This window comes from Stigmatopora nigra, chromosome 10 (assembly GCF_051989575.1).
Source record: "Stigmatopora nigra isolate UIUO_SnigA chromosome 10, RoL_Snig_1.1, whole genome shotgun sequence".
Lineage (NCBI taxonomy): Eukaryota > Metazoa > Chordata > Actinopteri > Syngnathiformes > Syngnathidae > Stigmatopora > Stigmatopora nigra.
This window is the reverse complement of record NC_135517.1, coordinates 5,368,001-5,395,572: the sequence shown is the minus strand read 5'-3', so window position 1 is coordinate 5,395,572 and position 27,572 is coordinate 5,368,001. Positions and strand designations below refer to the sequence as shown.

The 27,572-nt window shown below is 40.3% G+C and overlaps 3 protein-coding genes across 6 annotated transcripts; 2 read left to right on the top strand and 1 right to left on the bottom strand.

The window, feature by feature from the left end:
• Positions 1 to 1,993: 1,993 nt before the first annotated feature.
• On the top strand, positions 1,994 to 5,643 carry LOC144203375 (class E basic helix-loop-helix protein 40-like). Its single transcript, XM_077726772.1, has 5 exons — positions 1,994 to 2,332; positions 2,423 to 2,486; positions 2,856 to 2,963; positions 3,210 to 3,333; positions 3,783 to 5,643. Exons 1-5 carry the CDS (start codon positions 2,268 to 2,270, stop codon positions 4,694 to 4,696), a joined length of 1,275 nt encoding a protein of 424 aa, XP_077582898.1. The 5' UTR covers positions 1,994 to 2,267; the 3' UTR covers positions 4,697 to 5,643.
• Positions 5,644 to 6,537: 894 nt separating this feature from the next.
• On the bottom strand, positions 6,538 to 11,371 carry LOC144202669 (tubulin monoglycylase TTLL3-like). Its single transcript, XM_077725542.1, has 12 exons — positions 11,187 to 11,371; positions 10,434 to 10,531; positions 10,165 to 10,339; positions 9,978 to 10,030; positions 9,701 to 9,829; positions 9,494 to 9,608; positions 9,295 to 9,405; positions 9,067 to 9,220; positions 8,718 to 8,866; positions 8,309 to 8,552; positions 7,446 to 7,881; positions 6,538 to 7,299 (listed from the first exon to the last, which is right to left on the bottom strand). Exons 2-12 carry the CDS (start codon positions 10,527 to 10,529, stop codon positions 6,538 to 6,540), a joined length of 2,424 nt encoding a protein of 807 aa, XP_077581668.1. The 5' UTR covers positions 10,530 to 10,531; positions 11,187 to 11,371.
• A 989-nt stretch (positions 11,372 to 12,360) lies between these two features.
• slc4a8 (solute carrier family 4 member 8) lies at positions 12,361 to 27,450 on the top strand. 4 transcript variants are annotated; one of them, XM_077725885.1, is made up of 25 exons: positions 12,361 to 12,696; positions 17,883 to 17,964; positions 18,222 to 18,371; positions 18,797 to 18,932; positions 19,215 to 19,375; positions 19,981 to 20,157; positions 20,458 to 20,546; positions 20,868 to 21,025; positions 21,113 to 21,200; positions 21,282 to 21,428; positions 21,518 to 21,618; positions 21,802 to 21,976; positions 22,098 to 22,231; positions 22,305 to 22,550; positions 23,124 to 23,229; positions 23,549 to 23,710; positions 23,865 to 23,978; positions 24,059 to 24,220; positions 24,445 to 24,696; positions 24,784 to 24,852; positions 25,107 to 25,280; positions 25,375 to 25,506; positions 25,596 to 25,699; positions 25,929 to 26,039; positions 26,176 to 27,450. In XM_077725885.1, exons 1-25 carry the CDS (start codon positions 12,658 to 12,660, stop codon positions 26,204 to 26,206), a joined length of 3,300 nt encoding a protein of 1,099 aa, XP_077582011.1. In that variant the 5' UTR covers positions 12,361 to 12,657; the 3' UTR covers positions 26,207 to 27,450. The 4 variants fall into 4 exon arrangements, with proteins under 4 accessions (XP_077582011.1, XP_077582012.1, XP_077582010.1 ...); XM_077725886.1 differs by having other exon boundaries at positions 20,455 to 20,546; positions 25,929 to 26,034; XM_077725884.1 differs by having other exon boundaries at positions 20,455 to 20,546.
• The last annotated feature ends 122 nt before the right edge of the window (positions 27,451 to 27,572 follow it).

Genomic DNA, 27,572 nt, shown 5'->3' with positions numbered 1-27,572 from the left:
GTGATGTTTGCATCTTCCCCCTGGCTTGGGTGGGTTTTCTCCAGGTACTCCAGTTTCCTCCCACATTCCAAAACATGCAGAGTAGGTCGGTTAAAGACTGCTCTTCGTTCACATCCTAGGAACTAACCTTTTTATTTTTCAGCTAATACACAATTACGTAATCGTTCTTTTACTGAGGAGCATATAAATGTCACGGGTTAGGGCGGAATAAATATGTGAACTTTTGTATTTGAGAACTGGTTATGCCTCCACAGGCAACAGTAACGTCAGAACGTCTCCACTATTTGCAATCAAATCTGCACGACGGTATTGAGCAATGTTGGATTATATTCCTCCTGAAGCTCAGGAATATTTTTGAGTTGGATGATGTGGATTGTGCTCTTGATGTCCTGCCACAGAAAAGCACATTCATTGAATAATCCATTTAAGCCTACTAGTAGAAAAGCTGTCCCCAAATCATGATGCACATTCTATCATATTCACTTTTGGAAATATTGATGCAAGTTTTTCTTTCCAGGTGCTCTTTTACGGACTTTAAATGTGTAAAAAATGTATTTTTGACAGCAATAGCCTCTGATGTGGTATCCCCCAATGACATAAATCAGCTGACACTTGTTTTGTTTTTTTGTACCTTATTGACATTCCGTGTTCTGTCATACAGAACGAATCGTCCTGGGACGCATAAGTGCTGAACTTTCACTAACAATACACAATTAGTCTGGGTGCAGACTTATCAACATCAAGGCATTTAGAGAAATATATAAGACTTTTCCAGCTTTTGTTAATAATTATTTTAAATAGTTCACCTGAGATGTCATTAGTGCGTTGATTCATTTTGGTTGATGCCAATTCAAAATTGAAGTACGCGTGTATATTTAAACCAGTCCGGTAGTTGAGTGATTAGTGCTTTGGCCTCACAATTCTGGAGTTGAGAGTTCAATCCCAGGTGTGTGCACACTGTGTGGAGTTTGCATGTTGCGTGGGTTTTCTCCAAGTATTCTGGTTTCATTCTACATCCCAAAAACATTTATGATAGGCTGGTTGAGCCCCTTAAATTGCCCTCTGGTATGAGTGTGAGCATTAATGGTTGTTTGTCTCTACCTGCCCTGTGATTAGCTGGCTACCAGTTCAGGGTATCCTCTGCCTAGTGCCTGCAGTTAACTGGGATAGGCTCCAGCACCCCCCACGACTCTTGTGAGGATAAAGCAGTTCAGAAAGTGAACAAATGACCCCGTACCCATGACAACCCTCTTCATACAAGTGTGCACATGCATGATCCTGACAGCCACCTGTTTTTTGTGGAGGGTAAAACCGATGTGCCGGTGCCTGCAAGCAGGTGTCGTGTGCCATGTGTTTAATGCGCTCACCAGGAGCTCTGTTGTGCCATGAGGAGGCCAACGTGACTGGCGACATGCACCGCCTTACAACAACACAAACACACTCGTCCACGCAAGGGTACACGTGTCTGCATGCAGGATCCGAAATCTACCATTTTGATCTTGATTATCAGTGCAGATTTTACTGCGTCTAAGGAACGAGTTGCCCATAAATTCTCCTAAATCTTTAGGATTTCACTCATTGACGGTGATAGACGTCCAATCCCTTTGGACTGGGAAGGCTCTCAGTGTAGCAATGGGGAGCATTTATAGTCATGCATCCCAGGTTGTATTAATTGGACGTCTGGTGCTGTCAATGGCAGGCAATGTAAAAAGAAAATGGGGGTGGGGGGTGTTTTGGGAAGGAGTTCAATTGAGTGGGTCTTTTTACGTGGCTACTGTTTCCACGTTCCCCCTCGTGTCCAAATCCGTCACAATAGGGTTTGCACGTTTTCTCCGTCGTGGTTTTTCTCCCTGCTTTCTTTCTTTACGCTTCAGCATGGTGGTACACGGGATCGGCCAGGCCCCGCCCACTCCATTGACGTCAGAGCCTACCGCTCACTGAGGCGTCTCGTCTGGGGCGAGTGGGCGGGGCTCGCGTCGAGAAGACAGCGCCGCTTGACACGTGAGCCTCATGTGACAGAGCTGGGTCAGGCTGAGCGGACAAGCGGACGGAGTTTATTTCTTTCGTGGCTGCCTCAGCCCCAACTCCCTCATTTACCCGCACGACTGACGTGGAAGACCCACCGAGATACTTTTAGGGGGGGCAACGTCGCATCACCTTTGAATGAGAGACCCTGCAGGCTGCTTTTAAAGCGCAAACTTGCTGCAAACTTTTTCTTTCTAATTTATCCGGGAGGAGAAAAAGAAAAATACATATTTAAGAAGAATATGGAGCGAATCCCAAGCGGACAACCTCCTCCTTTGGCCAAGGCTGATTTAACAGACATGCACGGGTGAGTTAACCCCCCACCACCCCTCATTCCAAAATGGACTTGTGACGTGAGTGGACGTGTATATATATTTAATTAATATTTTTTCTGCAGAATGGATTTCCCTATGTATGCGTATAAACCTAGGCGAGGAATGAAGAGAGGAGAGGAGAGCAAGGTAAGGTTATTTTTAATTATTATTGGGACATTTATTTTAAGGCAATAGTACTTGCGATTGACAATGATAAACGTCCAATTCACCTGAACTGGAATGTTTGACATGACTCGTGTTTTAATGCAATTGACGTCGTAAAAGATGATAGCTGCAAGCTCAACCGGTTTTAATGGATTGGACGTCAGGCGCCGCTCATGGCAGCCAATGGGTTAAAAAGATCGCGTTGGAAGGGCGTGGGAGAAATGGGACTGGAAGGCAGCCGTCGTGTATTGTAGTGTAATAGAGGCTTGACCTAATTCCTGGGATGACATAACTGCTCATGGAGGGGGGAAATCAAGCCTGTGCTGACTTTGTGACGTTTTCTCTTGCCAGGAGACCTACAAGTTGCCTCACAGACTCATTGAAAAAAAGAGACGTGATCGGATAAATGAGTGCATTGCTCAGTTAAAAGATTTGTTGCCGGAGCACCTGAAACTGACTGTAAGTATATATATATTTTTTTTTAAATATACTCATTCTTTCGAGTAGCTGCATTCATTCTGTTGACACGCCTTCTAGTGGTTATGTGATGTAATTACATTGATTGGGCAGACGCGCGTCTGCATTCGTGAAGTAGGATTTTATTGTATCTGATTAAGGAATTAAGATAGTTTCCGGATTAGGCAGTGGGAACATGTTGTGTAATTTTGAAAATAAAAATGATGAATTTTTTGGTGTCTCCTGCAGACTTTGGGACATTTGGAAAAGGCTGTGGTTTTGGAGCTCACACTCAAGCATGTTAAGACCCTCAGTACTCTACTGGAGCAGCAGCAGCAGAAGATTCTTGCCCTGCAGAGTGGCATGCATATTGGTAAATAGGATGCATGCATGTCAATCATTTTTTATGAAACTGTTTTTCAACGTATACTCAGACTAGAACAAACCGACACATCGTTTTAAAACAAGACATTAATGGATCATTTTGTTAAAAAAAATGAGTGCATGAATGTATCACTCATTTTGGCGTGATTTAATACATTGGCCAACCACTAAATATTTAATTTCTAGGGGAATTTGCAAATGTGTTGTTCAAGGGATTTCTAAGATAAAAAAATGAATATAACCATGAAATAAAACTAAAAAAAGCCACTGTAGCATTTTCCAGTTTCAAAATAATATTGTGATTTATATTTTCAATAATCACGATATAAAACTTGTCACAAGTGGTATGCATAAGGCCCTTTCACTCAGTAAATGTCAAATCTCAGTAAATAAATATCCATTAGGACAATATTAACCAATATATTGCTGTATTTATAGAACAACCTATTGTGAACCAAGAAAAGAAAGAGGAGATGTTCCGCTCTGGTTTCCACATGTGCGCCAAGGAGATTCTTCAGTATCTGGCCAGTCGTGAGAGCGACGGCGACTTTGCCCCCTCCCACATCATCAACCACCTTCACAAGTTAGCCGCTGATGTTCTCCAAAGTCCCAAGCGACCCTGCACTCCCCTCAGCCCCGCACCTGAAGAAATCCCCAAATATACCCAGCACCACCAAACCCACAAGGAGACACCAATCTGTTTACCCCCCAAACCCAGCGAAGGTTACGGTAGGGTGCCGGTCATCCAGCGTGCTCACGCTCCAACCAATGGCGAGCAAAGCGGCAGTGACACTGACACCGACAGCGGCTACGGAGGAGAGCTGGAGAAGAACGAATGTGCCGCCCGGCAGAGGCACCCTGAATATTACAGCCAGGAGGGCAAATTGCTGAAACGGAGCGCTGTTGAGCGGCAGAACGCCAACGTCAAGCGGGAGGACGACGAACCGAGGCACAAACGAGCCCGGGCGGAGTCGTCCGAAGACGAAATGCTCTCGGGTGGCGAATCCTCAGCCTCCTCCTCCAGTGGTTACGGCAGCTACATGAGCGTCTCCCCCAACCATCCGCCACCACCTCCGCATCCCCTCTGCATGCCCTTCTACCTCATCCCCCCTTCTGCTGCCACCTACCTGCCTATGCTGGAGAAATGCTGGTACCCCGGAGCCATGCCCATGATATACCCCGGCATGGGAAGTTCCACCACAGCCATTCCTAGCGAGAGACCACCACAGATGGTCATGTCTCCAAGGGGAGGCTCCCCAGCTCCGGTTATGTCTCAAACGCCCATGGACTCCCCGGCCCTTCTACAGGCACTTAAGCAAGTACCCCCCATCAACTTGGAAACCAAAGACTGAGATAAGGCGTTGTTACAATAGGAGAGAGAAAAAAAACATGACTGAGCCGCCCTGTACTCCATCACGTCCTTTCTCTACTTTGTTCCTCATCCTGGAATTCATGTGGCAAAGAAAAAGACGAGAGAGTGGTGGAAAAACGCTGCAAATGGCTGAATGTTTAGTGCAAATGGACCTGCCCTACACACACACACACACATGTTCGCACACACCCAATTGAATGTAAAGAAAAACATGTTTCAGATGCTGCTGTTTTGACAAAAACGCTGACAACACTGGCACATTTTACTTGTAGCTTTTGTGGTTTGAGACATGACATTTTTTTTAATGTACTTAAAAGTTGTCGCACCAAATTTGAAAAGATTTCACCCAAAGTTTGTTGCCTATTGTCTGTCACCATCACCATTATCGCTCAAAGTCTTGAGACAGTGACAACTCTACTGAATGCAAAGTCATTCGTTCACCGTCGCTCAGGATTTTAAATGTAATTATTGTCAATAGACTTCTTGTACAGTTCTATTTTTGATACCTGTTCACATACTCTTGTCCACAGTGCTAGATAGGAGGAAGGAAGGAGTATGTAAAGTGTGGTGAACTCGGGAGTGTGTACATACTGTAGCAGAGTGCTGGACCTTGTCTGCATACTCAACATGTTTCTGCTCAAGTCAAACCTGGCGTTTGTTCTTGCTGTTGCCTTTTTACTTGTGAAAAGCTGAGTATTCTCAGATCTTTATTATCTGTAACTCTTATGAATGCCAGAACGTGGTGACTGAGGGGAAGAAAAGTGAATGTAAACATTTTACCAGAAGACTAGTTTTCTAATTTGAGAGAGGTACTTGAGATTTTATATTTTGGGACCTACATGAAAGATGATTGCTGTTTGTACATATTTTGTCTATAATGTTCATATTAAGTGTAATAAAGTATTTTTTTTTCCTGTGGAAAATGTCGGACTGTTGTAACAGTAGAGTTTCTGGCTGGATCCTCGTCATGGCTTAATCCAATGGCCACGCATACAGACAAGTGTTTCATAATCAGCGTCACTGCACTGAATCACTTAACATTGGTGGCAAAACAGCAGGTCGCAACATGAGAACTCAAAACTGGGGCCTTCCTGGTGATGCCAAACTAGAGGTGAGTTTTAAATATCTTGCTATTAATGATATCGAAACACTAGATAAGTACAATAAGAGTACAATTTAATCAAATGGCTGTTTAAGTGACTTAACAAAACATGCTGGGTATGCTGGTTTTAACATCCTAAATTGCCCCTGTGAGCGTAAATGTTTGTCTATCTCTATGTGCCGGTGATTGGCTGGCCACCGATTTAGGGTGACCCCCGCCTGGTGCTCGTAGTTAGCTGAGACTGGCTCCAGCACCCCCCGCGACCCTTTTGAGTATAACAGATTCGGAAAATTATTGAATTTTTTCTCTTGTGGTTCCTCGGCAGTCCTGAATATGTTTCTAATATTATATCATAGCACTCCCTAGCGGAAATATTAAGCACTTACATATTTTTTGTAATATGGGCAAACAGTCTTCAAGGTGACAAACTTGGTGGCTGCTCATTTCATCTCATATTCCTGTGCATTACAATACAACAGCACACTATATAGGAGCATAATTTCTTGTTAGTGAAGCTCAGGGCTGCAGCAATAAATGATATTAGGTGTAATGGATGGATTTTTGTTGTTTTTCTGATGGTTGCCCAAAAATACAGTGAATGACATGACACTGGTTTGTGCCTGAGAAAAGGTTTAGGACTACTGGTGCACGTTGTGCTTAATAGTCATGAAGGGAATGTTTTAATCTATGATTTGAAAACAATAGCTTCCTGTACATTGTCACTTAACATAATGCACCAAATTTTGCATGTAACGCTGCTTGTAGAATCTATAATTAGCCTCCTGTTGAGAGGTCTCCTTTGCACGTTTTCGACAGCTTGGTGGCACAAGATATGGATGCATACTAGTAAGACACTGCAAGGGTCTCGGAATAACCGTTCCAGGAACGACATACCTCCACAAGTGCGCTCTCTGGTTTGGTTTAATTGAACTTTTACAGACATGTGAAACACTGCAAGACTTTGGGGTGCGTGAAAAGGAGTTTTTCTTTCGATTAACTGGAGGTGCATTGCTTTCACTACTCCTACTTTTACAGTGGCTTCTCTTCCTAGGTTTAGGTTTGTCCTTCACTGCACCTTCTCCTGACATCATCCTTGCATTGTGAACTACAGGTATTTCTTCTTCCCTCCTTGGAGGAGGTGTCTGTTGCTTCTTTTCTGGGGATGGTCGGCGCTCTTCTACCTTCTCCTGTGGTGTTGCTTGATGTTTAGTCATCTTTTCATTATGTTTAGGGACCTTGTCACTATGTTTAGGGACCTTCTCACAATGTTTAGGGACTTTCTCACTAAGTTTAGTCATCTTCTCACTATGTTTAGTCATCTTTTCACTATGTTTAGTCATCTCACCATGGGAAGAAAAGTGGCTACGTGCAGGTTTTGAGGTAACAATCTTTGGTTTGCACTTTGTAGGGTTTGGTTTTAAGATGCGGTTTCCTTCCACCATCAGGTGCACACCAATAAACTGTGAGGGTTCAATTCTAGGCTGAGAGAAAGCAAAACAAAAAAATAATGTAAAAAAAAAAGTATACTTGACAACCAGAACATTCGTTACATTGCTCATTTTACTGAGCATATCATCTAAATGTTATGCATTGTGTATTATCATTGTCACTGTAATGTAAGATTCACCTGTTTATACATCAAACAGAAGCCTCCAGTTAAGGCATTGGGGTTTTTTCGTCTGTCCAGGACCACTTTCAGGGTGTCCATCTGAACGGCGGGGCAGAGCCGAGCTGTGACAACACTTGTGCAAGCCATCGTGGGATTGGCGTTGATTTCAAGAAGCCAAGGCTTCAGGTCATTTCCCAACAAGAAATCGGCACCATATAACTCAAAGGAGGCCTTGCGGTGGTCTACTTGGTCTTGGACTGTCTGCAAGACATGGACTAAAGCTCGCTGCATACCCGGAACCACCACGCTCTCCCACTGCGCCGCTCGGCCCTCCTGCTGCAAAAGTGCTTTCAAGTCGGAGCTGGACCAAATGTTGTCCCTGGGCAAGGTCGGGTCGCGATCAAGTGATGGCTGGAGGTGCTTTTGGATTGCCATGTTGCACAGGTGGATGGCGCTGAGTGGGACAATGGTTAGTGTTCATTTCAGATTAAACTTTGGTTATTCTTACAATCATCAAGTATTAGAAGAAAGCCCCAAATTTTTACAAATCTACATTAAAAAAAATGTTGTTTTTTTTTACAAACTCTATTGGAACAAACGGTCTCTATCATTACCGTAATAAAAGATACATTAAATAATATTTCCAATGCCTAATAGTTCAAAAGCCATAATGTAAATAAAGGGAAACATTGCCAGGTGAATGTAGGGTGAATGAGTGAATATTTTTTTATCTTAGTGTGCTCTGTTAATACATCATTGACAAATACTCTATTTACAAGTACTAGTGTATAAAACGCGCATATTTCATGACCATTGATTTCTAAAGAGAAGTACTCCCACACAACAAATATTTATAGCACGTTTTTTGTGCCTTGCCTGACCTATCCAGACTTGTAGTAGAGTATGGCTGAGTGGAGAACCTCAGATAGCACTCTTTGTAGAACCAAACAGTCAGGGGGTTCCAGTCAGTGACAAGAAACCACTGACGCAGGTCGAACTTGGTTCCCTTAACCAACAGAGGTTGTTCCAGGTATTTCTGAACCACCCATTTGCTCTCATTTACTACGGTTGTATCTGACTCCACCAGCGCTAAAATTTGTTCCAAGCGATTCATACAAACAATCCCTGCAAAGTTTCAGGTAAAAGAAGACATGAGATTGATTAACTCATTAAGTTACTATACTTGATGAACATATATCATATTTTATATACCAAGTGTAAGTTTTTATTGGACAGAGAAAAGACAACATGTTTACTAATTAAAATGGAAGTTAGAAAGAAAAATCTTACCTCTTCCTCTTGACATTGCTCCTGGTTTAATAATCCAGATATTATTGAATCCATCTGATTCCATCTGAGGGCAAACTTGTTTCATTTGGACCAACATGGCTTGGCAACGGCTCACAAAATCAGCACTACTTTTGATCGATGCCCCGTTACTACACACCATTAAAATGATCAGTGTCAAGATTTTGCTCTCATCAATTATTTTAATCCTTTAATCCCAGAGCTAACCCACTCATCAGCCATATTTTGCTTACAAAATAGCATATTGTGTATAAATGTATAGATATAAAGATGGTCACCCCGCATATCAGTCAATAAATGTACCCATAAAGATGGATTAAAATGTACTCACTGAACTACCATGTAATACATTTGCAGAAATTGATTCCACTGATGTTCCTCCACAATTGGGAACGTTTCCAGAGCCACATCGATGTCACTGTGCTCCAAAGCACTCAGGTACTCTTGACACACCTGCAAGGCTGTATTGATCACCCCTGCACTAACTGAGGGAGAGAAAAAAATACACTTCTTTCATTCTATTCAACATTCTGTGTCAATTTTAGCATTTAATCTTTACCCGTAGAGACTTTTTGATCATTTTTCTCCTCCTGGGTTTGTTCATTTGTCTTCTTGCTCATCTCCACCACGTGTTTTATCAGACTGCAGCATGCTGTCCTCCTGAAGTCCTCTTTTCCCCCCACACAGAGCACAAGATACCTGGTATCAAAAGTGAATTCTAGTTTTGCCTGACAGTATGGCAGCAGTGTAAAGCAGACCGATGAAAGCATGTCTCTCGTCCTCATCCACGAGCCTGTAACATCTCGGGAAGAAGGTGTCGGGATCTGCAGTGTCATACCACCTAAGGTTACGTAGATTCACACAGAGACCCACCTCAAACAGCAACAACACAGAATATTGTCACTGCTACTCCTTTACAAGAGGTTATGTGTCTATCATATCTCCATGTGTATTCTTTTTGATACCTTGGTGGTAAAATGTCCAGTTTTTGCATAATGATTGGTCACTTGGTTCGGTGTTAGTGTACGACAATGCTCGTAATCGTAACGCCCGCTCCAGTAGAAATATGTCTTCTCATGTCGGACAAGATGGGACTATAAAAAGTAAGAAAAAAGAATTACTATACTACACAGACAAGTATACCACTAGTAAATGGATGTTAGCAATCTTCTGGTTACATTAAAGTGTAAGATATTTAACAGGTAGAAGTATTTTAGGTGTTCCATGTTAAAGTGCTCATACCATGAAATTGTACATTTGGTCAGTGCTGTCTTCCTCTCCGGTATCTCCCCTCTCTGGTAGTGGTTAAATAAGGCAGATAAATGGGTTTTTATAATTTGATTAGAAAATGTCAAGGAACATTTGTGTTTACATGTACATATTTCAAAGACAAAATCATGAATGAACTAATAACCATCTCTGAACTGACCTTTATTCCAACTAAAGGTAACTGCTTCGGTCTTTTCATCATCCTTGTCTTTTTCACTCGGGTGAGAAGATAGTCTGCAGCCTGCATTGTTTAAATGACGTTCCACCCACCCTCTGGCACGTAACCCAGCACGGATTACAGGATAATGCCCTTGCACTGAAAATACTTTGTGCATCTAAGAAAAGTAGACCAGGAGCAGTGGTGGTTAGTATGAACAAAATGTTGCCAGCAATGCATAGCATGGATTCATTCTGTCTTTTGGTAATGACCTTGACAGCTTTCTCTACCAAGGCCTTAGCTGCTCTAATCTTCTCCACCTTGGTCGTCGGAAGGCTACAAAGTGCCTTAACCTCTACTGGTGCCATTTCTGGAACAAATGGTAAAGTGAATTGTTTTATTTACAAAAAGTTTGTGTGATACAAACATGCAAATAGGTTAACTTAGGAAAGGCAGTGTGTCTATAAATCTAATTTTAAAATGGGGACGAACTAAATAGAAGAATATTATAGCAAATAGGTTTGCATTCGTGATAATACATTATATATTTGGTAAAGACTAACAATCGATTGTTTTGGACGCAAAAAGGGTAGAGCAACTCAAGAGTCACTTCCTTAAACTAAACGGTACACCAATCAGACAAAATTTGCGTCATTATAATCGAGTGTACCTCATTTTGAGGTGAATCGGTATATTTTCCGAAGCAATGTCTATTTTCTAAAGAGTAGCCATTAGATGAAATGTATAATGTACTTCACCGTATAAAAAGGTGCCTAATACTTTTAAACAAATCAATAAAAACATAAATAAATGCTTCCTCCCATCCATCCATCCATCCATCCACCTGAGCTCCCATCCTCCATTTCGCCCACAGACTGTAACCATAACAACCGCACATCTCTATTTTAAGTTACTGTGGCAACTGTACCACACAATGATGATTATAAAAACAGGGAGATGCAACATCACGCACTTTTCAAGTCAGTAGCACTGCAATGAGGAAAATCAAGAATAAATAGGAGAACCTATTACGCATCCACTGGATGGGATCTTGTGTCATCGAGCCAAAAGTGTCCCCTGGCGGTAAAACATGAGGGAGACATATGTAAACTTGACATCTGCATAGCTGGTCATCTTCTGAATCAATGTCATCTCATCACCTGTGATTAAAAAAATTATAATGCCTTCTGATCGTATTAACAACGTCTACGACATCTTTAAACCAAATATATTACGTCACCGTCAACAATACGCGTGAGCCAAATGTGATGTCCTCTTTTGTGTAATTCTAGATGTTTACGCTTGGGGGCAGCTGAAACCATCAATGTCTGTTATCCTCAACTACTTCAAATTACTACTATTATTGAGGTGGATTATTTTGACAGCAGGTAATGATTTAAATGAATAAATACATTAAACAAATTGTATACAAAGGTCAACATATGGGAAGATGACCATTCTTGTTATGTTCATTCAATCTGTTTGTCAAGAGAATTGACGAGTGCTTTGCTTTTTAGCAATGTTTACATTAAATAACTGATAATAGAAGATACAAATGTGCATTGCAGTCCAAGAAATATCCCAAAAAAAAGAAATAAAATATACATGAGGACGGCCTGACAAATGAGTGGTTAGCGCATCGGCCTCACAGTTCTGGGGTCGAGAGTTTGACGCTAGGTTGGTCCTCACTGTGTGGAGTTTTCGTGTTCTCCACAGGCGTGTGGGTTTTCTTTGGGTATTGCAGTTTCCTCCCACATCCCAAAACATGGAAGACTGTCTGATTGAACACTCTAAATTGCCCTTATGTAGGAGTATGAGTGTAAATGGTTGTCCTTTGTCTCCTTGTGGCCTGCGATTGGATCGCCACCGATTCGGGGTGTCCTGCCTGGTGCTTGATGTCAGATGGGATAGGCTCCAGCACCCCTTGTGATTCATTCACCTTGCAGAAACACTTCTGCAGTCAACAAAAGACTCTTTAATGTTTTATATACATAGAATTTCAAAAAGTAAGGGGGCATAATTCAATGTAGAATAAACATAGTTCAGTGGTACTATAAATCAATTTTGTGACGCTTGGACATCCGTTGTCTCGATTGGAGCGTCCAATTAATGTGTTTCTCATTGGCTGAAATGTAGACTCATTGCGTGTGATTGGTTGAGGCAGAAGCGCTCCGCACCTGGAGCCACGATTGGCTATTGTTGTGCGCCGATTGCCTGCGTCCTGCTCCCACACGACCACCGACTAGGACCAGGGAGGAGAGCATCGGGAGGGGGAGCTGGAAACTGCAAACTGGAAGAAGCATCATACTTCCTTCCACAGACAATATGTGCAAATATAATCGGAATCATGCCAGATGTCGACGAGCGACATGTTAGCTGAAACCGAAGTGGCTGCTGGGACGAGCGTTCGCCTATTTTCTTTCTAGCGTCCCGTGCAACCGTGCGCAGAAAAGTGTCACCTCTATCTCATCCAGGTCAAAACAAAGACCCCCCAGCATGCCTATCCACGACCCCGAAAGCATTCTAAGCTATCAGGTAGAGTACACCCACTCTTTGTTGCTTTACATGCATGTAAATGTATATGAACACGTGCTCATGCTTTCTGACTTGAATTTGGCATTTAAAATGTAAAAGATGTGTTCCTGAGAACTTTTAAAGAATGATTCCTAATCGCAGCATCTGGATGCAGGACGCGTGGGGACACGGTTTCTCCACGTGTCAAGATGAAGCTGATCATTTGCGATTGTTGACATGGTTCATGTGACGTATAATCCCATTTACGACGTCGTTGTGGAAGATGCTATCACATTGCGACACACGGTGACGTCAATGATGACCTGTATTTATGTATGTGATCTGGTAAAATGACTCACAAATGGACACAATTTTGTGCATTTCCACTGGTGACACTGCCGGAATTGTTAAATTACCCCCAAATGACCTTGACGCCATTCTCTCCCGCAGTCTTCAGATGATTATTAGTCATTCCAGCAGTGGGATGGGGAAAGCGAGGGTCCATACAAGCATACTGCAGCCTGCTCTATGTTCTGTAATGTGATGCTGTATCATGGCTGCACTTGGGTGATCATGTGTGGGCAAAGCTTTGAAGCGTGAAAAGACGAATTGGCAAACCTGTTTGGTTTGGTTCAAGGTACTTTATAACAGTCAGGCCTTGTTATGTGCATGATCAATAACATCAAATACAATATAGACAAGCAACTCTTCCCATTCGGATTTAGACTTGAAGAGATGTTTTTGTGGACCGTGCCTGCTACACAATAACTTGAAGAAGATGCAAACTCGAATTTAAATGGCCTTCCTTTTCTGTTAAATGTAAAAATACATCGTTTTAATTGTTGCAAAATTGCTGTTTCTAATATTTATCTTGGAAGACAAGGAACCATATTTGGCAATACTATTCTGCAGCGCTGACTAGGTAATTTCCCACTGGGAACCAATAATATAACCAAAGAATTCTAATCAAAACAAAACAACAAACATTACTGATGACCTCTTTTTCCGTTATGGATATATTTCATGAGAATGTTGAAAACTTCTTAGTGTAATAATAATACACAGTTTGTGATCTTTTAATTTCTCTTTTACTTGCACCACGGGACAGCCTTTGTTCCATGACATCACATGTATTTTTGTCTGAAGAGAACACATTATTCAAGTTAACTAGGAGGGATTATGTCATTCTGACATTCTATACTTAAAAAAAAATGAGTCTGATTTTCATGAACCTAACATTTTACTTATTAAGACAATGTGCACAGCCCACACTTTTATAATAGGATGTAAACCATGTAATGTTTTTTTTACATTGCTGCAAAATAAAGCTCAAGTTTCATAACTCAACTGTCTAACACAAAAATATTCAAATTGGGTCCAATAAGGCAAGTCATTCACAAAAAGGAATGTACGTATTGTAAATACATATTTAAATTGACTGCTAAAATTAATTTTGGAGCCACAAATTCCTACTAAACCAATCTTACTACAACTAAAACAATTAGAGGTGGAAGATGAAGAGCGGATTGGAACATGAGGCAGTGAGCACGGTGCATACAGATGACTCATTCTGCCTGTGGGCTAAAATAGTCGTTAGACCAGCAGTTCTCTCTTTTCCTGTCTCACCATTACATCCTGTCATGTATTGATGGGCTAGCCACAGGCACACGTCTCAAGGTGTCAGACACAAACTTGAATCGTGTATGTAATATTTGTGTGTGTGGCACACGGAAGCTGTCTCAGTCTGGCAGTGACAGGTCTAGTTGTTTGAGTCAGGACCTGTATCCCTCAGGGTGTTTTGAGGCAAGAGGTATAAAAAGAGTCCACATTGATTCTCTGGATAAGATTTTTGTTATACCGAACTAGATTTCCCCGTTGGACTACAGTCGGATAAGGCTCCTGCCAGAAGAACATTTTACAGTTAGTATGTGCCAGTCTTTTGTCCATTTATCTATCACACTACTTTTTACCTTCTATATTCTATGCTTGCACAAATAAACACATTTTAATATCACGTTTAAAGGTGAACTGTTGTTAAGAATTAATGATATTCATTGAAAAAAGGCATAATTAAAAGAGCATTATGTATTATTTGTACTTTAATTCTTCATTAATTGGCCCGAATATTTCAGTATAGTCATTAAAAAACATTTTTTGTATGTCCTAACAAGATTCTCAATGTTTCTCCCATTTGAAAAGACAATTTGCTTTTAGAAAAGTTTTGTTTTGATTCTATGTTTCTGTGATTCTTTTTACAAATGTCAAATTAGTACAGAAACAAAACAAGGCTATGCAGTGAAGGTACTTTCAATCAACAGAGAGAACTTATGAATTGAAAATTGATGCCAGAATTGCATGAATTCTCCACAAAAATCAATGTACTTTAAGTTTTGTATGGTAAATTGACAACAGGAATATGGATAAATGTGTGTGATAAAGTTGTGTAGCATTTGGGTTAATTGACCAGCAAAAAGATTGAATATTTGAGTGTTTACATATGCTGGTTAGTAAAATGGTAATGTCCCATGCAATACCACTTGGTCCATAGGAAATGTTTTATCAACCATTTCCATGTATTGAATTTCTGCTGTGATTGATATAATCACTGCTTCTGTGATGCAATATGTCCCATGCAATGCCACTTTGTGGGACTCTGAATGCTTCATCCCTCCACAGCTCTAATGGAGTGAAAATGAAAGCGCATTGATTGACCTACTGGGCTGAAAGGGGGCTGGGAAAGTTTGGTAGAGGGTGAGTGCTACTCAAATCATTGCTGCTCTGTTTGTGATGACCAACTCAATGTCTTTCAATGACAAGAACATTCATAGATTCAGATGCGTGACAAGCTTTCTTCTGGTTTTATTCTTTGTGTTGCATCGAAGTGACAAATATTTGCTCTTTTCTAACACTGAGGGACAAAAACATGACAAAAGGAGTCCAATTTAAAATGAGTTTTAAAGGGATGTCCAGGACATTTCTGAGAACACAGTCCATAACTTTAATTTTATGGCCAGGATGAAAGTAGGATTTAAATAATTTCATAATGGGAAGTTATGTTTTGGATTTGGCTTTTTTGCATTTTGATAAGTAGGTTATTTATTTTTATGCAAGTTGTATAACACAGTAGAATCTTCATTGGTCCTTGGCGACCTCGATAATAGATGTTGTAACATTTTAAGATTTTCGTTACAGGATTTTTGCGATGGTAAAGTTGGGATGGAATTACTCTGTTTTTCTTATGAAACTGGTGACATCTGACTACAACTTGACTTTTGCAAAAGGCTTCTTGCAGTACTTGGTGATTCCAATTTATCAAGACATAAAAAGACAGTTTGTTTCCCATTGAGAACCCTTTGCATAGAGGAGCGTGAGTAATCTGCATGGAAAATGAATTAAGAGAGACTGAAGGTTTACCCTGTCGCATGCTACTATAGTTCAAGGACAAGAACATATTAGAAAAAGGTTGGTTGCCAGGAAGCATAAGCACGCATTAGAAACACTGGGTGTACCCAGTCAGTGGAAAATTCAGTTCACAGAGGTGTGTGCTCTCACCTGAAGGGGAAAAAAAACATTGTCTCATGAGCCTTTAATTACGTGAAGCACTTAAGTGTCAGACCAGTGATTTCAACATTAAATAAAAAAGAAACATTAACCGCTGAACACAAAAGAAAAACAAAACATGTCCGCATGAATATGCCAGTAGCCAAAAGAGGCTGAATAAAAACACCTAAATGGAAACTTTGTCCTTTCATATGTGCCTGCTTGACCGAATAAATACACAATTGAAGATATGATAATGCATTACTATTTCGGGGATCTTTTATAGTGTCTATTCCATCATGTGCTCGTTTGGTGTTTACGTATTTGTTAAAACTCCAATTTGAATGGTGCCTTGAGCTTGATCTGCAAATCCACCCACAACATAGAGCCTTTTACTTATTCCACCACAGCTGCAATGGCTGATAATACAGTTTTTGTTTTGTTTTGATGTGTGTGTGTCTGCTAGTGCGCATATGTGTGTGTCAGAGACAAAAAAATGGATCATCTTTTCTATTTGAGACTGATATAGTCCATTTAGAATACTGATAAGATCACAGACTCTTGCCAGTCCTTTACCAAGATGTATCAAGTATAAAATAAAATAAATGAACACTTATGACTGTTAGGCTGTATTGACATTTTCTTCTATTGGCACCAGAGGGAATTCTCAATCTAGGTCAACATTTTTAAACATGAAGATTATACATCGTTAAAATTCAACATGAGTAATTTGATTTTGCGTCTGTATAAAGTAATGCAGGGAGGCCCGGCGGATGAGTGGTTAGCGCATCGGCCTCATGGTGGCGGATTGGGTTCAAATCCATGTCGGTCCACCTGAGTGGAGTAAGACTGTGGCAAAGTCTGAGATTATTACTTATTGATATGCATCTGGCATTGTTATGATATTTTGTAGTGCAGTGGGCATCCAGCCTGTGCCTGCCCGCACCTAAGTCAGTCGAGTGAACCACTACACTATTAGGTGACTTGCTTGTTCATTAAATTCTCATTAGTTTTCATTATTGTGCCCTGTAAGAGTTTTTTCTTCTTCCTGACATGGCTAATTCAAGCATGTTTTCCACTGAGATTTTAACAGGCATCTTGTCATCGTAATGTGAAAGCTCTAATCGTCTTCATTTCCTCACTAATTCAGACTCACAAGCTTCGCTAATGACACTTGAGGAAGACATTGTGAACATGGCGATCATTACACTCAGTAACCTTCCCTTGCATTAGCAATCATTCACTTGTAAAATGTACAGTCACCAAGGTTAGGATAGACCTGCAGTTTTTTCATGTTTAATCTCAGAATCTCCTGTTTTAGGCACCAAAAGATGGTTACAATTAAATTGTGCCAAGTGCATGCATCTTATATTAATGGTAAAGGAAAAACTCTTACTGAATACTTGTTCTGAGTTTTATTTGAAAGTGTGGACTGATCCAGCTTGACGGGCAATGTGCAATCAAGAGACACTAAATAGCTAAATCCATTCTTCTCGTACATTTTTGCACATCATTTTAACTTTCACTTTGGACTACTATGACCTCAGGAAGTGATTTTTCAAAATGTTTGTTCGAAGCGGGACAGTCTGACTGTCCGTGATAAAAACGTTTATCATGCCTAAAGTTGTCAACATTTTCATGCATTTTTTTCTTTCTTTGTCATTCAGCGGCCAGATGAGGAAGTGGTAATAGACCAAGGTGGGACAAGCTCGGTGTCAAACATCCACTATGAGAAAGAAGAACTTGAAGGTATATGCAAAAAAAGAGGAACCCAATTTGTAGCATTATTATCTCAGACATTCTTCTATTCATTGGGGAATTATGAAGACTACTTTTTCTCATCTTGTACTAGTTCATAGACATTTCAATGGTGAACTGGAGGTCAGAAATGATATGATTTTACAGTAATTGGAAAAGCATACCATATAAGCACTACTTAATGGTATTGCTGGTACGTGCACTTTGCATCTTTAAATAAAATAACTATTCTGTCACCTCTTGTTCAGGTCACAGAACTCTCTTCGTGGGTGTTCGGATGCCCCGGCAGAGCCATCGACACCACAAGGCTCATAGCTCTCGACATCGTAAGAAAGACAAGAGGACAGGAAGCATTTCAGTGCAACAAAGCGCCGGAAATGAAAAGTCTCCTTGTCATGGTACATGCAGAAAACACTTGCCAGTTCTCCATGTTGGCTGTCTTCCCAGTCAATTGCCATCTGGTCTATATCACATTTTTTTTTTATTTGAACAATTACATCACACAGTTTTAATGGATGCTCCATCATGACTATCAATACTGTTGGGTTACACTTATACACACCCACACACGCATCTCTATGCGTATGGAAACACAAACACGTGTACATACCCCAAGGCCAAGATTGACAAGCCTGATAATTAGCATGAACTAGTCTGCATGTACGCTTATGTACACGATCACACTAGTGTAACACACACTAGGATACAATCAATAACATTTAAAAAGAAAAAGCTACTAGTAAATCCCATAAAATTGAAAGTCTTCTCATTTCATGGAAAGTAATCTAAATGGAGAAAAAATGTCATATTTATCACTTATCAGACACGCCGTCCCAACGGGTTCAGTTCATTCTGGGAACTGAGGAAGATGCTGAGCACGTGGCCCATGAGTTATTCACTGAGCTTGATGAGATTTGTGTGAAAGATGGCAAAGATGCTGAGTGGAAGGAAACGGCCAGGTGAGTTCATCCTTTGGGAGCCATTGGCTATAAAACACGGTAATAAAAACTTCGGCAGGAAGTTTGCGTTTTCAGGCTACTGAATATTTTCTTGACCAGGAGGTGCTAAAGTGCATTTTTTATTATTATAGGGTTTTATACCCTAACCCATAAACCTAACTCATAATTTAAAATCAGATGTCAGATGTTTACTCATTTTAATAACCGTAGTCACGTGATTTAAGATGTTGAGTAACTGAGCAACTCATGACTGGACTGCTGTCACTCTCTGTCTGTCCTCAGGTGGCTCAAGTTTGAGGAAGATGTGGAAGATGGTGGCGAGAGGTGGAGTAAGCCGTACGTGGCTACACTTTCTCTCCACAGTCTCTTTGAGTTGCGGAGTTGCATCATCAATGGCAGTGTGCTGCTCGACATGCATGCTGACTCCATTGAGGAGATTGCAGGTGCAGCATATCATATGATGAATCACCTCTAAAAGATCCCAAATAGTTTTTTTTTCCATATACCCGATGGCCAGATATTACTTTGACCGAGCGTTTGATAGCACAACAGTTGTATTATTGTCTTGTGAGTACCAGGCCTTTTGAAATACACAAATGAATACAGTACACAAAGCAAATGTTTTGGTATCTAGGAATGGTTATATAGATATATCTTATATAGATATATAGACATAGATCATATATATAGAGTTATAGAGATATAAAAACATATATATAGATATATAGATTGATAAGTGAATGTGAATGAGCAATCACTGTCTATTCAGTTTATCCAGAATGATTCTAACAAATGCAGGCATGCACACACCAACACACACTTAACCATGTGACTCCTGCCACAAGCACCTGTAGAAGCAGACACACTGAGCAAAAGTGTGTTTAATGACATATCTACTTTTAGATATACTGGAAAATAAATAAAATGGAGTAATAATATTTTATTATTCATTTTCCAGTTTGAATCCAAATATTTACAGTCTATGCCATTGAGTAGATTGGGGTTTCTTTGTTTGGCGAGAAAAAAAAGACTTCTTTGTTTAATGCAGACATGGTCTTGGATCATCAGGAGGCGTCCCATGAACTGGACGATAGTGTCAGGATTAAAGTGCGAGAGGCCTTGCTAAAGCGGCACCACCACCAGAATGAGAAGAAAAAGAACCTCATGCCGATGGTGCGCTCCATCGCAGAGGGGACCCGCAAACAATCAGAGCCCCACCTCACAGGTTTTTATTGTACATTTCATTCACATACATTTTCTGCTAAATTCCCTTGTGTCCCTGGTAAAAATAAACAAAAACTTTGCCATTTGAGTTAATAACGTGTGTCCTTGGGCATATTTTGATGGAATGTACTGGTGTTTCTGAAGTGCAATTATTTTGGTTTCAAGTCTCAAATATGAAAATCTATAACAGTACGGGAGAGAGATGACATAAACTGAAAATACAAATAGAACAGGGAGAAAAGCCAATTGGGGTAGAAATCTTTTGGGGACAGGCAGAATAATATTTTCTCATGTGTAGCAGCATCAGCAACCTCTCCACAACCTGCACCTCCCATTGAGCAAGGCAAGAATGGCACAGGACAGGAAGGCAATCAAGTGGACCTTAGTAAGGTACAAATTTAAAGCATTCCAAAGACATGCATGCTATTTGGACAATCAAAATTGCCCCTAGGTATGAGTATGAGCATGAATGGTTGTTTATATCCTTGTGCCCTGTGATTGGCTGGCTACCAATTCAGGGTGTCCCCTGCCTCTGGCCCAAAGTCAGCTGGGATAGGCCCCAACACCCCCCGCAACCCTAGTATTTTTCTGTTCATCGGGAACATACATAATTGTCTGTGAACAATGGATATGGTGTTAACATGGTGCATGTGTTGCACAAGTGAGAGGCATGTGAGAAGCTGTCATCCAGTAGCCCCTTGATATTTTTAGGTGGACCTCCACTTCATGAAGAAGATCCCAGAGGGAGCAGAGGCCTCCAATGTGTTAGTCGGAGAACTGGACTTCTTGGAGAGACCCATTGTGGCCTTTGTTCGCCTGTCCCCTGCTGTTCTGCTCACTGGCCTCACCGAAGTCCCAATACCCACAAGGCAGGCAGCAAACCTTTCCACTATCTAAAAAAAGCACTTCAATTCTGTGGAAACAATGTCCGATATGCCATCAACTCATCATTTTAGGTTCCTCTTCATTCTTTTGGGCCCTGATGGAAAAGCTCAGCAATATCATGAGATTGGTCGCTCTATGGCAACTATTATGACAGATGAGGTAAGTCAAAACTTCAGAACAAGACTTCCACTAAGGCAAAAACACTCAAAACATGGTTATCATGACGTCTCTGTTGTCCAGATCTTCCATGGTGTGGCATATAAGGCAAAAGACAGAAGTGACTTGCTGGCTGGCATAGATGAGTTTCTGGACCAAGTGACTGTCTTGCCACCCGGAGAGTGGGACCCTTCTATTCGTATTGAGCCACCCAAAAATGTCCCATCTCAGGTACAAACTGTTCTTTCTGCTTTGATTGTTGCATTAGAAAGAGGAATATACTGAAGATAGCTTACCTTGTTTTTTGGTCCTAATTAAAGGAGAAGAGAAAAATGCCTGGTGTTCCAAATGGAGCAGTCTACCAAGTAGAAGAAGAGCCACAAGCGGAGCACCATGGACCCGAGCTACAGAGAACTGGAAGGTGAATAAGTGTCTTACCAATCTTTCCAATGAACAGATATCTAATTTTTTTGTTCGTGTAGTTTTTCAATGGTAATGTCAAGAGGAATTATTTAGTCTCATGTTTTAAGAGGACTCAAATGGAAAATGAAATGATGACACATGTTCCGTGCATTTTGTTCCCGTTTTTGTGTTACATGATCAGGTTGTTTGGTGGTTTAATAATGGACATCAAAAGAAAGGCACCCTTCTATCTGGGTGACTATAAAGATGGTCTGAGTCTGCAATGTGTGGCCTCCTTCCTCTTCTTGTACTGTGCCTGCATGTCTCCTGTCATCACCTTTGGGGGGCTGCTTGGGGAGGCAACAGAGGGTCGCATTGTAAGAGCAAACATTTGTGCAGAATGTCACCAGCTACATATTACTTAACAGAAAACATTGTATTTTATTCATTTTTAGAAATGCCAGTTATCAGCATGTTTCTTTTTATTTTGTATTTCAGAGTGCCATTGAGTCTTTACTCGGTGCATCTATGACCGGAGTAGCTTACTCACTGTTTGCTGGACAGCCTCTCACGATTTTGGGTAGCACAGGACCTGTTCTAGTGTTTGAGAAAATCCTCTTCAAATTCTGCAAGTATGTTTAAATGATTCTAAGATATAAATACGTTTTGTCTGATATGTTTACATGATGTATATTTGATTTTCAGGGACTACAACCTCTCATACCTGTCACTAAGGGCCTGCATTGGCTTGTGGACAGCGTTTTTGTGTTTTTTGCTTGTCGCCACAGACGCCAGCTCTCTGGTGTGCTACATCACTCGCTTTACAGAGGAGGCCTTTGCCGCCCTTATTTGTATCATCTTTATCTACGAGGCTTTGGAGAAGCTGTTCCATCTGGGAGAACTTTATCCCTTTAATGCACACAGTGATCTGGACAAGCTCACACTGGCATAGTAAGAAAAACTGTTGGTCTTTCAGATGTTGGAATTTTCAGAATCGCTGAATAATGGACAGCTGTAAATCCTAAAGATTGACACTTTAGAATTCAGTAGCCTTTACTATATATAAATGAGGGTTTTGTCAAAATAAATTAGTACGTTTTCCATTTTTTGTGTGTGTCTAAAGTATCTGAATCGCATAATAATCTAGAAAATTAGAAATCTTAGTGTTTTTGGCATTAGAAATAAATGAGGGGGTGTCAAAACAACAAATCTCTGCCAAGGCAAGAGAGGCGAAATCGAAAGAGAGCCCACATTGTGTGAATAGTTGGAATGTTTCAAAATTGGATCTGTGAGAAGCATGTGAGCTGTGTCGTGCCCAATATTGTATGGATTATTTGCTATGCAAAGTAATAATCATTGTTAATCAAATACTGGCAATGTCTATACTGTACTCCCATTCAATACTAGTACGTGATTTTTCTCTATAAAATGAATACATGATAAAAAGATTGTGTTCATCATTAGACTTTTTACTGTATACTATTAACGTGTCATTGATCATCATTTTGTTGTCTTTTACTTTAGCTGCCGGTGCTCAGAGCCACTTAATCCGAGCAATAAAACGTTGGAACTGTGGAGCGAGCGGAATATCACAGCTGCTTTTGTTCCTTGGGCCAACCTCACTGTTAAGGTAACCTAAACATGGAGAGCTGTGAAAAATGTGCTTGCACTTGCATGTTTGCATTTGTTGCCAAGCAATCCACCACTTCCCCTTCTCCCAAGCCATTCACCTCTCTGGAGGAAAACAGTGATGGGGACGTTCCATCGATTAGCTTTTCTTGACTGAACACAACGGCTTGTTATCTTTTGAAAGGTCAATAGTCTTTTCCACCTTAGCAGTGCTCCTACAGTCACTCATTCACTCACAGACTTGCTGGTTAATGTTCTCCTCTGCTTCTCAGGAGCAATTTGGTCAAATAATCTGAGACAAACCTGTCCTCTTTTAACAGGAGTGCATGAGTCTGCAGGGAGATTTTGAAGGGACCTCATGCAGCCATCATGGCCCCTATACCCCAGATGTCCTCTTTTGGTCCGTCATCTTGTTCTTCTCAACGTTCTTCATGTCAGCATTTCTCAAGGAGTTCAAAACAAGTCGTTACTTCCCTACCAAGGTGATCAACAAAATTGGAATGTTTTGTTTACTTATAAATGCAAATATAATTAGAAAGGGAGAATCTAAAAATTAAAAAAATATTCATAATTAAACACTTGTAGATATTGTTTATAGCATTGTTTCAGTTTTCTGTCCTTATTCCTTGTGATCAGGTGCGGTCCATGATTAGCGACTTTGCCGTCTTCCTCACAATTGTTTTCATGGTATTGCTCGATTACATCATAGGAGTACCTTCCCAGAAGTTAAAAGTGCCCAGCAAATTCCAGGTAAATTGTCTGAATGCACTCATTTCTCTTAAGATTCGATCATCTTTCATTTGCATGTGTTGACTGTCTTTCTCCTTTAGCCCACTAGAGATGACAGAGGGTGGCTGATCAACCCAATAGGACGTAACCCGTGGTGGACCGTCCTGGCGGCGTCTATCCCTGCGCTTCTCTGTACAATCCTAATCTTCATGGACCAACAGATAACTGCTGTCATCATCAACCGGAAAGAGCACAAACTGCTGGTAAACAGGCAGTTATTTTGAATAATTTCATTAGATTTTGGAGCAATTTGCCTAAAAAGAAATGTACCGTTTTCATCATAAAATCAATACGCTTATATAACGGATTTAATTGGAAAGGAACATATACTTCTATGAGGCAACAGGCTCGCCTTCTAAGATTTACATAAACAAACTCACTTTTTTTCCAAACCTGAGTATAGTTTCCTGTTTTTTTTGTTTTTCAGAAAGGTTGTGGCTATCACTTAGACCTCTTAATGGTGGGGCTGATGCTGGCCGTGTGCTCCATCATGGGTTTGCCATGGTTCGTAGCTGCAACTGTCTTGTCCATCAGTCATGTGAATAGTTTGAAGTTGGAGTCTGAGAGCTCAGCTCCAGGAGAGCAGCCTCGCTTTCTTGGCATCCGAGAGCAAAGGCTCACTGGTCTGGTCATCTTCTTGCTCATGGGATGCTCTGTTTTCATGACTGGAGCGCTTCAGGTTAGTGCTGCCACCCTAAGGTTATCACATTCATTCGAGTCAGAGCACTGCTCTATCTTGTTTTTACATATATATTTTCTCACACAGTTCATTCCAATGCCGGTGTTATATGGTGTCTTCCTCTACATGGGCGCTTCATCCCTGAGGGGGATCCAGGTAACTGTTCTGTGTGACGCTTAATAGAGAACTAATTTCACCAACTTGCACACCATTACCTTTTATCCAAAATATGGTAGTCTCTGAAGTGGTTACAATTCAATTGGAGAGCACGTCACCTGCAAAAATATATAGTACTATTTTAAAGTGCTAAATTAAAGTGCTATGTTTTTTTAAGTGACAGTAAAAAGTTTAGTAGACTTAGATGAAGTCTCTAGTACTCATAAACATAAATCTTCATTACCGGAGCACAGTTCTTTGACCGTCTGAAGTTGTTTGGGATGCCAGCCAAACACCAACCCGACTTCATCTACCTGCGCCACGTACCCTTGAGGAAGGTGCATCTGTTCACAGTCACCCAGCTGACATGCCTCGTGCTTCTCTGGGTCATCAAGACTTCACCGGCTGCCATCGTCTTCCCCATGATGGTCAGTTGATCTCTCACAATTGATGAAATAAAGAAGTACTCTAAGATTTGATCTATGCCTTCACATGTATTTTATGTCTTGTATATATCTGAAGGTTCTGGCTCTAGTATTCATCCGCAAACTTCTGGACCTTTGCTTCTCCAATCGGGAGCTAAGCTACCTGGATGATCTAATGCCTGAATGGAAGAAAAAAAATCTTGATGATGCTTCCAAAAAGACTGATGAGGTACAGTCCCTGAAATAAAAAAAAAACAGCAATGTGAAGATGAAAACAAAACAAGCAGATAACGGCTGCCCACGTTTCTATTGTTGCAGGAGTCACAGGTTATGCTTTGTCCAAAAAGTGAAGATCCACCAACTGTTCACATTCCCCTGGAGAGCAGTAAACCACAGCAGGCCTCAAGGGCCCATGACCCTAGGTTAGTTTGGATCTTTGCCCTCACATTTTGTAGAAGTTTGTTCGTTTGTGTGTGTGATTATTAGAATGGAAAAGGGCAATGCAACAACAATACATGTATTGTCTTCATGTGCCTTTCCTTCCGTGTACTATGTTGTCTATAAGTGGGACACCCAGTTTGTAGGTACTAACATTGATACTTCCTCTCCCTTCATCCATTTTGAGCTTCTTCTCGCCTCCTCCTTCCCTAGGTGTGATCCCTCTGATATTAATATATCTGATGAAATGTCTAAAACCACCATGTGGAAATCTCTCAGCTCCAATCAAAAGGACACTCGTCCTGTTTCTGCTAAGAAGGCAAGGTTAAAAAAAACCCTGTGTACCGGGAACTCTCACAATCTCACACGCACTCTGTTCCTCATCTCTTTCCGTGTTGTTGCATCTCCTCGGCCAAACACTTCACACAGCTCTCTAAACTGGCTTTGCTTACTCTTGTAGGATTGAAGAGATCACCTTCATTGATGAGTAAAGATTCCTACAGTGGATGCCACTCTTCCACATAACTGTCCAACTGGACCCCAGAATGTGATATGGCTGTTTGGGACCGCGGTCGTCCGAGCGCTTTGGGAAAGTCTGTAACTACTACCTGCTCCACTCAACACATACAAAGGAATATATGCAGATACGTACACACATACATACACTCACGTAATTAAGAGATTAAAGACGTAATTACAGGATCAATGTATAAGGGGATACAGCCAAAAGTCTAGTGTCGTGTTTCTTTACGTCAGATAAGTTTGTTAAAAATCCTGCAAGGCACTTTGGATGGAGGGAGGATATTGGAAGGAATCGAGCCGTTAAGTCATAGTGCTGTCATTTTTTAAACATTCATTTTTAAGGGGTGGACGGTAGGGGTGAGAGGTTATTTAAGCAATAATTTATGATAAATTCCATGACAACTGAAATGTAGGGATCTCAATTGTTAATTCATTTTTAATTGGGGATCCTTTTTATGCATTAAACATTTTTAAACTTAGTGTGAAATGAAAACATTTAATTTTAAAATGACTCAATAACAGGGGTATATATTCATTCATACCACTAATTTTATAGTCTCATACATGTCTTTGTTTGAGAATAAAGTCATACTTAATCCACAATACATAGTACTTTATTTGTATAGTAATAATTTATAGATTAATAAAATATGTGCCGTATTGTTGTTGAGAGATATATGAGACAAAACGTCGCTATAACTTATCACAATTATTTATTTTGACTATTGAGATTTTATTTTGTTATCTTGGCTTTCTGTATATAACTTAAAAAGAATGGTGGCCTACATGGATACGCTGCCTATTTGCATTTCTTTCTTCTAAATGATGTTAATTGATAGAAGAGTAATGTAAAAGTTATGCGTCTTAGAATCTTTTACTTTACTGTAGAAGTAGAAACACAAATTGTTTTATGTTCTTTTGCGCTGTATATTTAATCGTAATGATTTAGATTGCCGTGTGCAGGCAAGGTAATCTTTTTCTCTATCGTATTGTCATGTTGTATAACACCTCTCGTTGATATAATCGTTTTGTCTACTCATGTCCTGTACTTTCAAGTATGTGTATAACATTGGAATGTTTATATTTCATGTGTATACAAGGACCAACAACAAAGCAAATAAGCATGACATACATTTCAAACTAGTGTACAGTATGTGTATGTATGTGTGTATGTATATATATATATATATATATATATATATATATATATATATATATATATATATATATATATATATATATATATATATATATATATATATATATATATATATATATATATATATATATATATATATATATATATATATATATATATATATATATATATATATA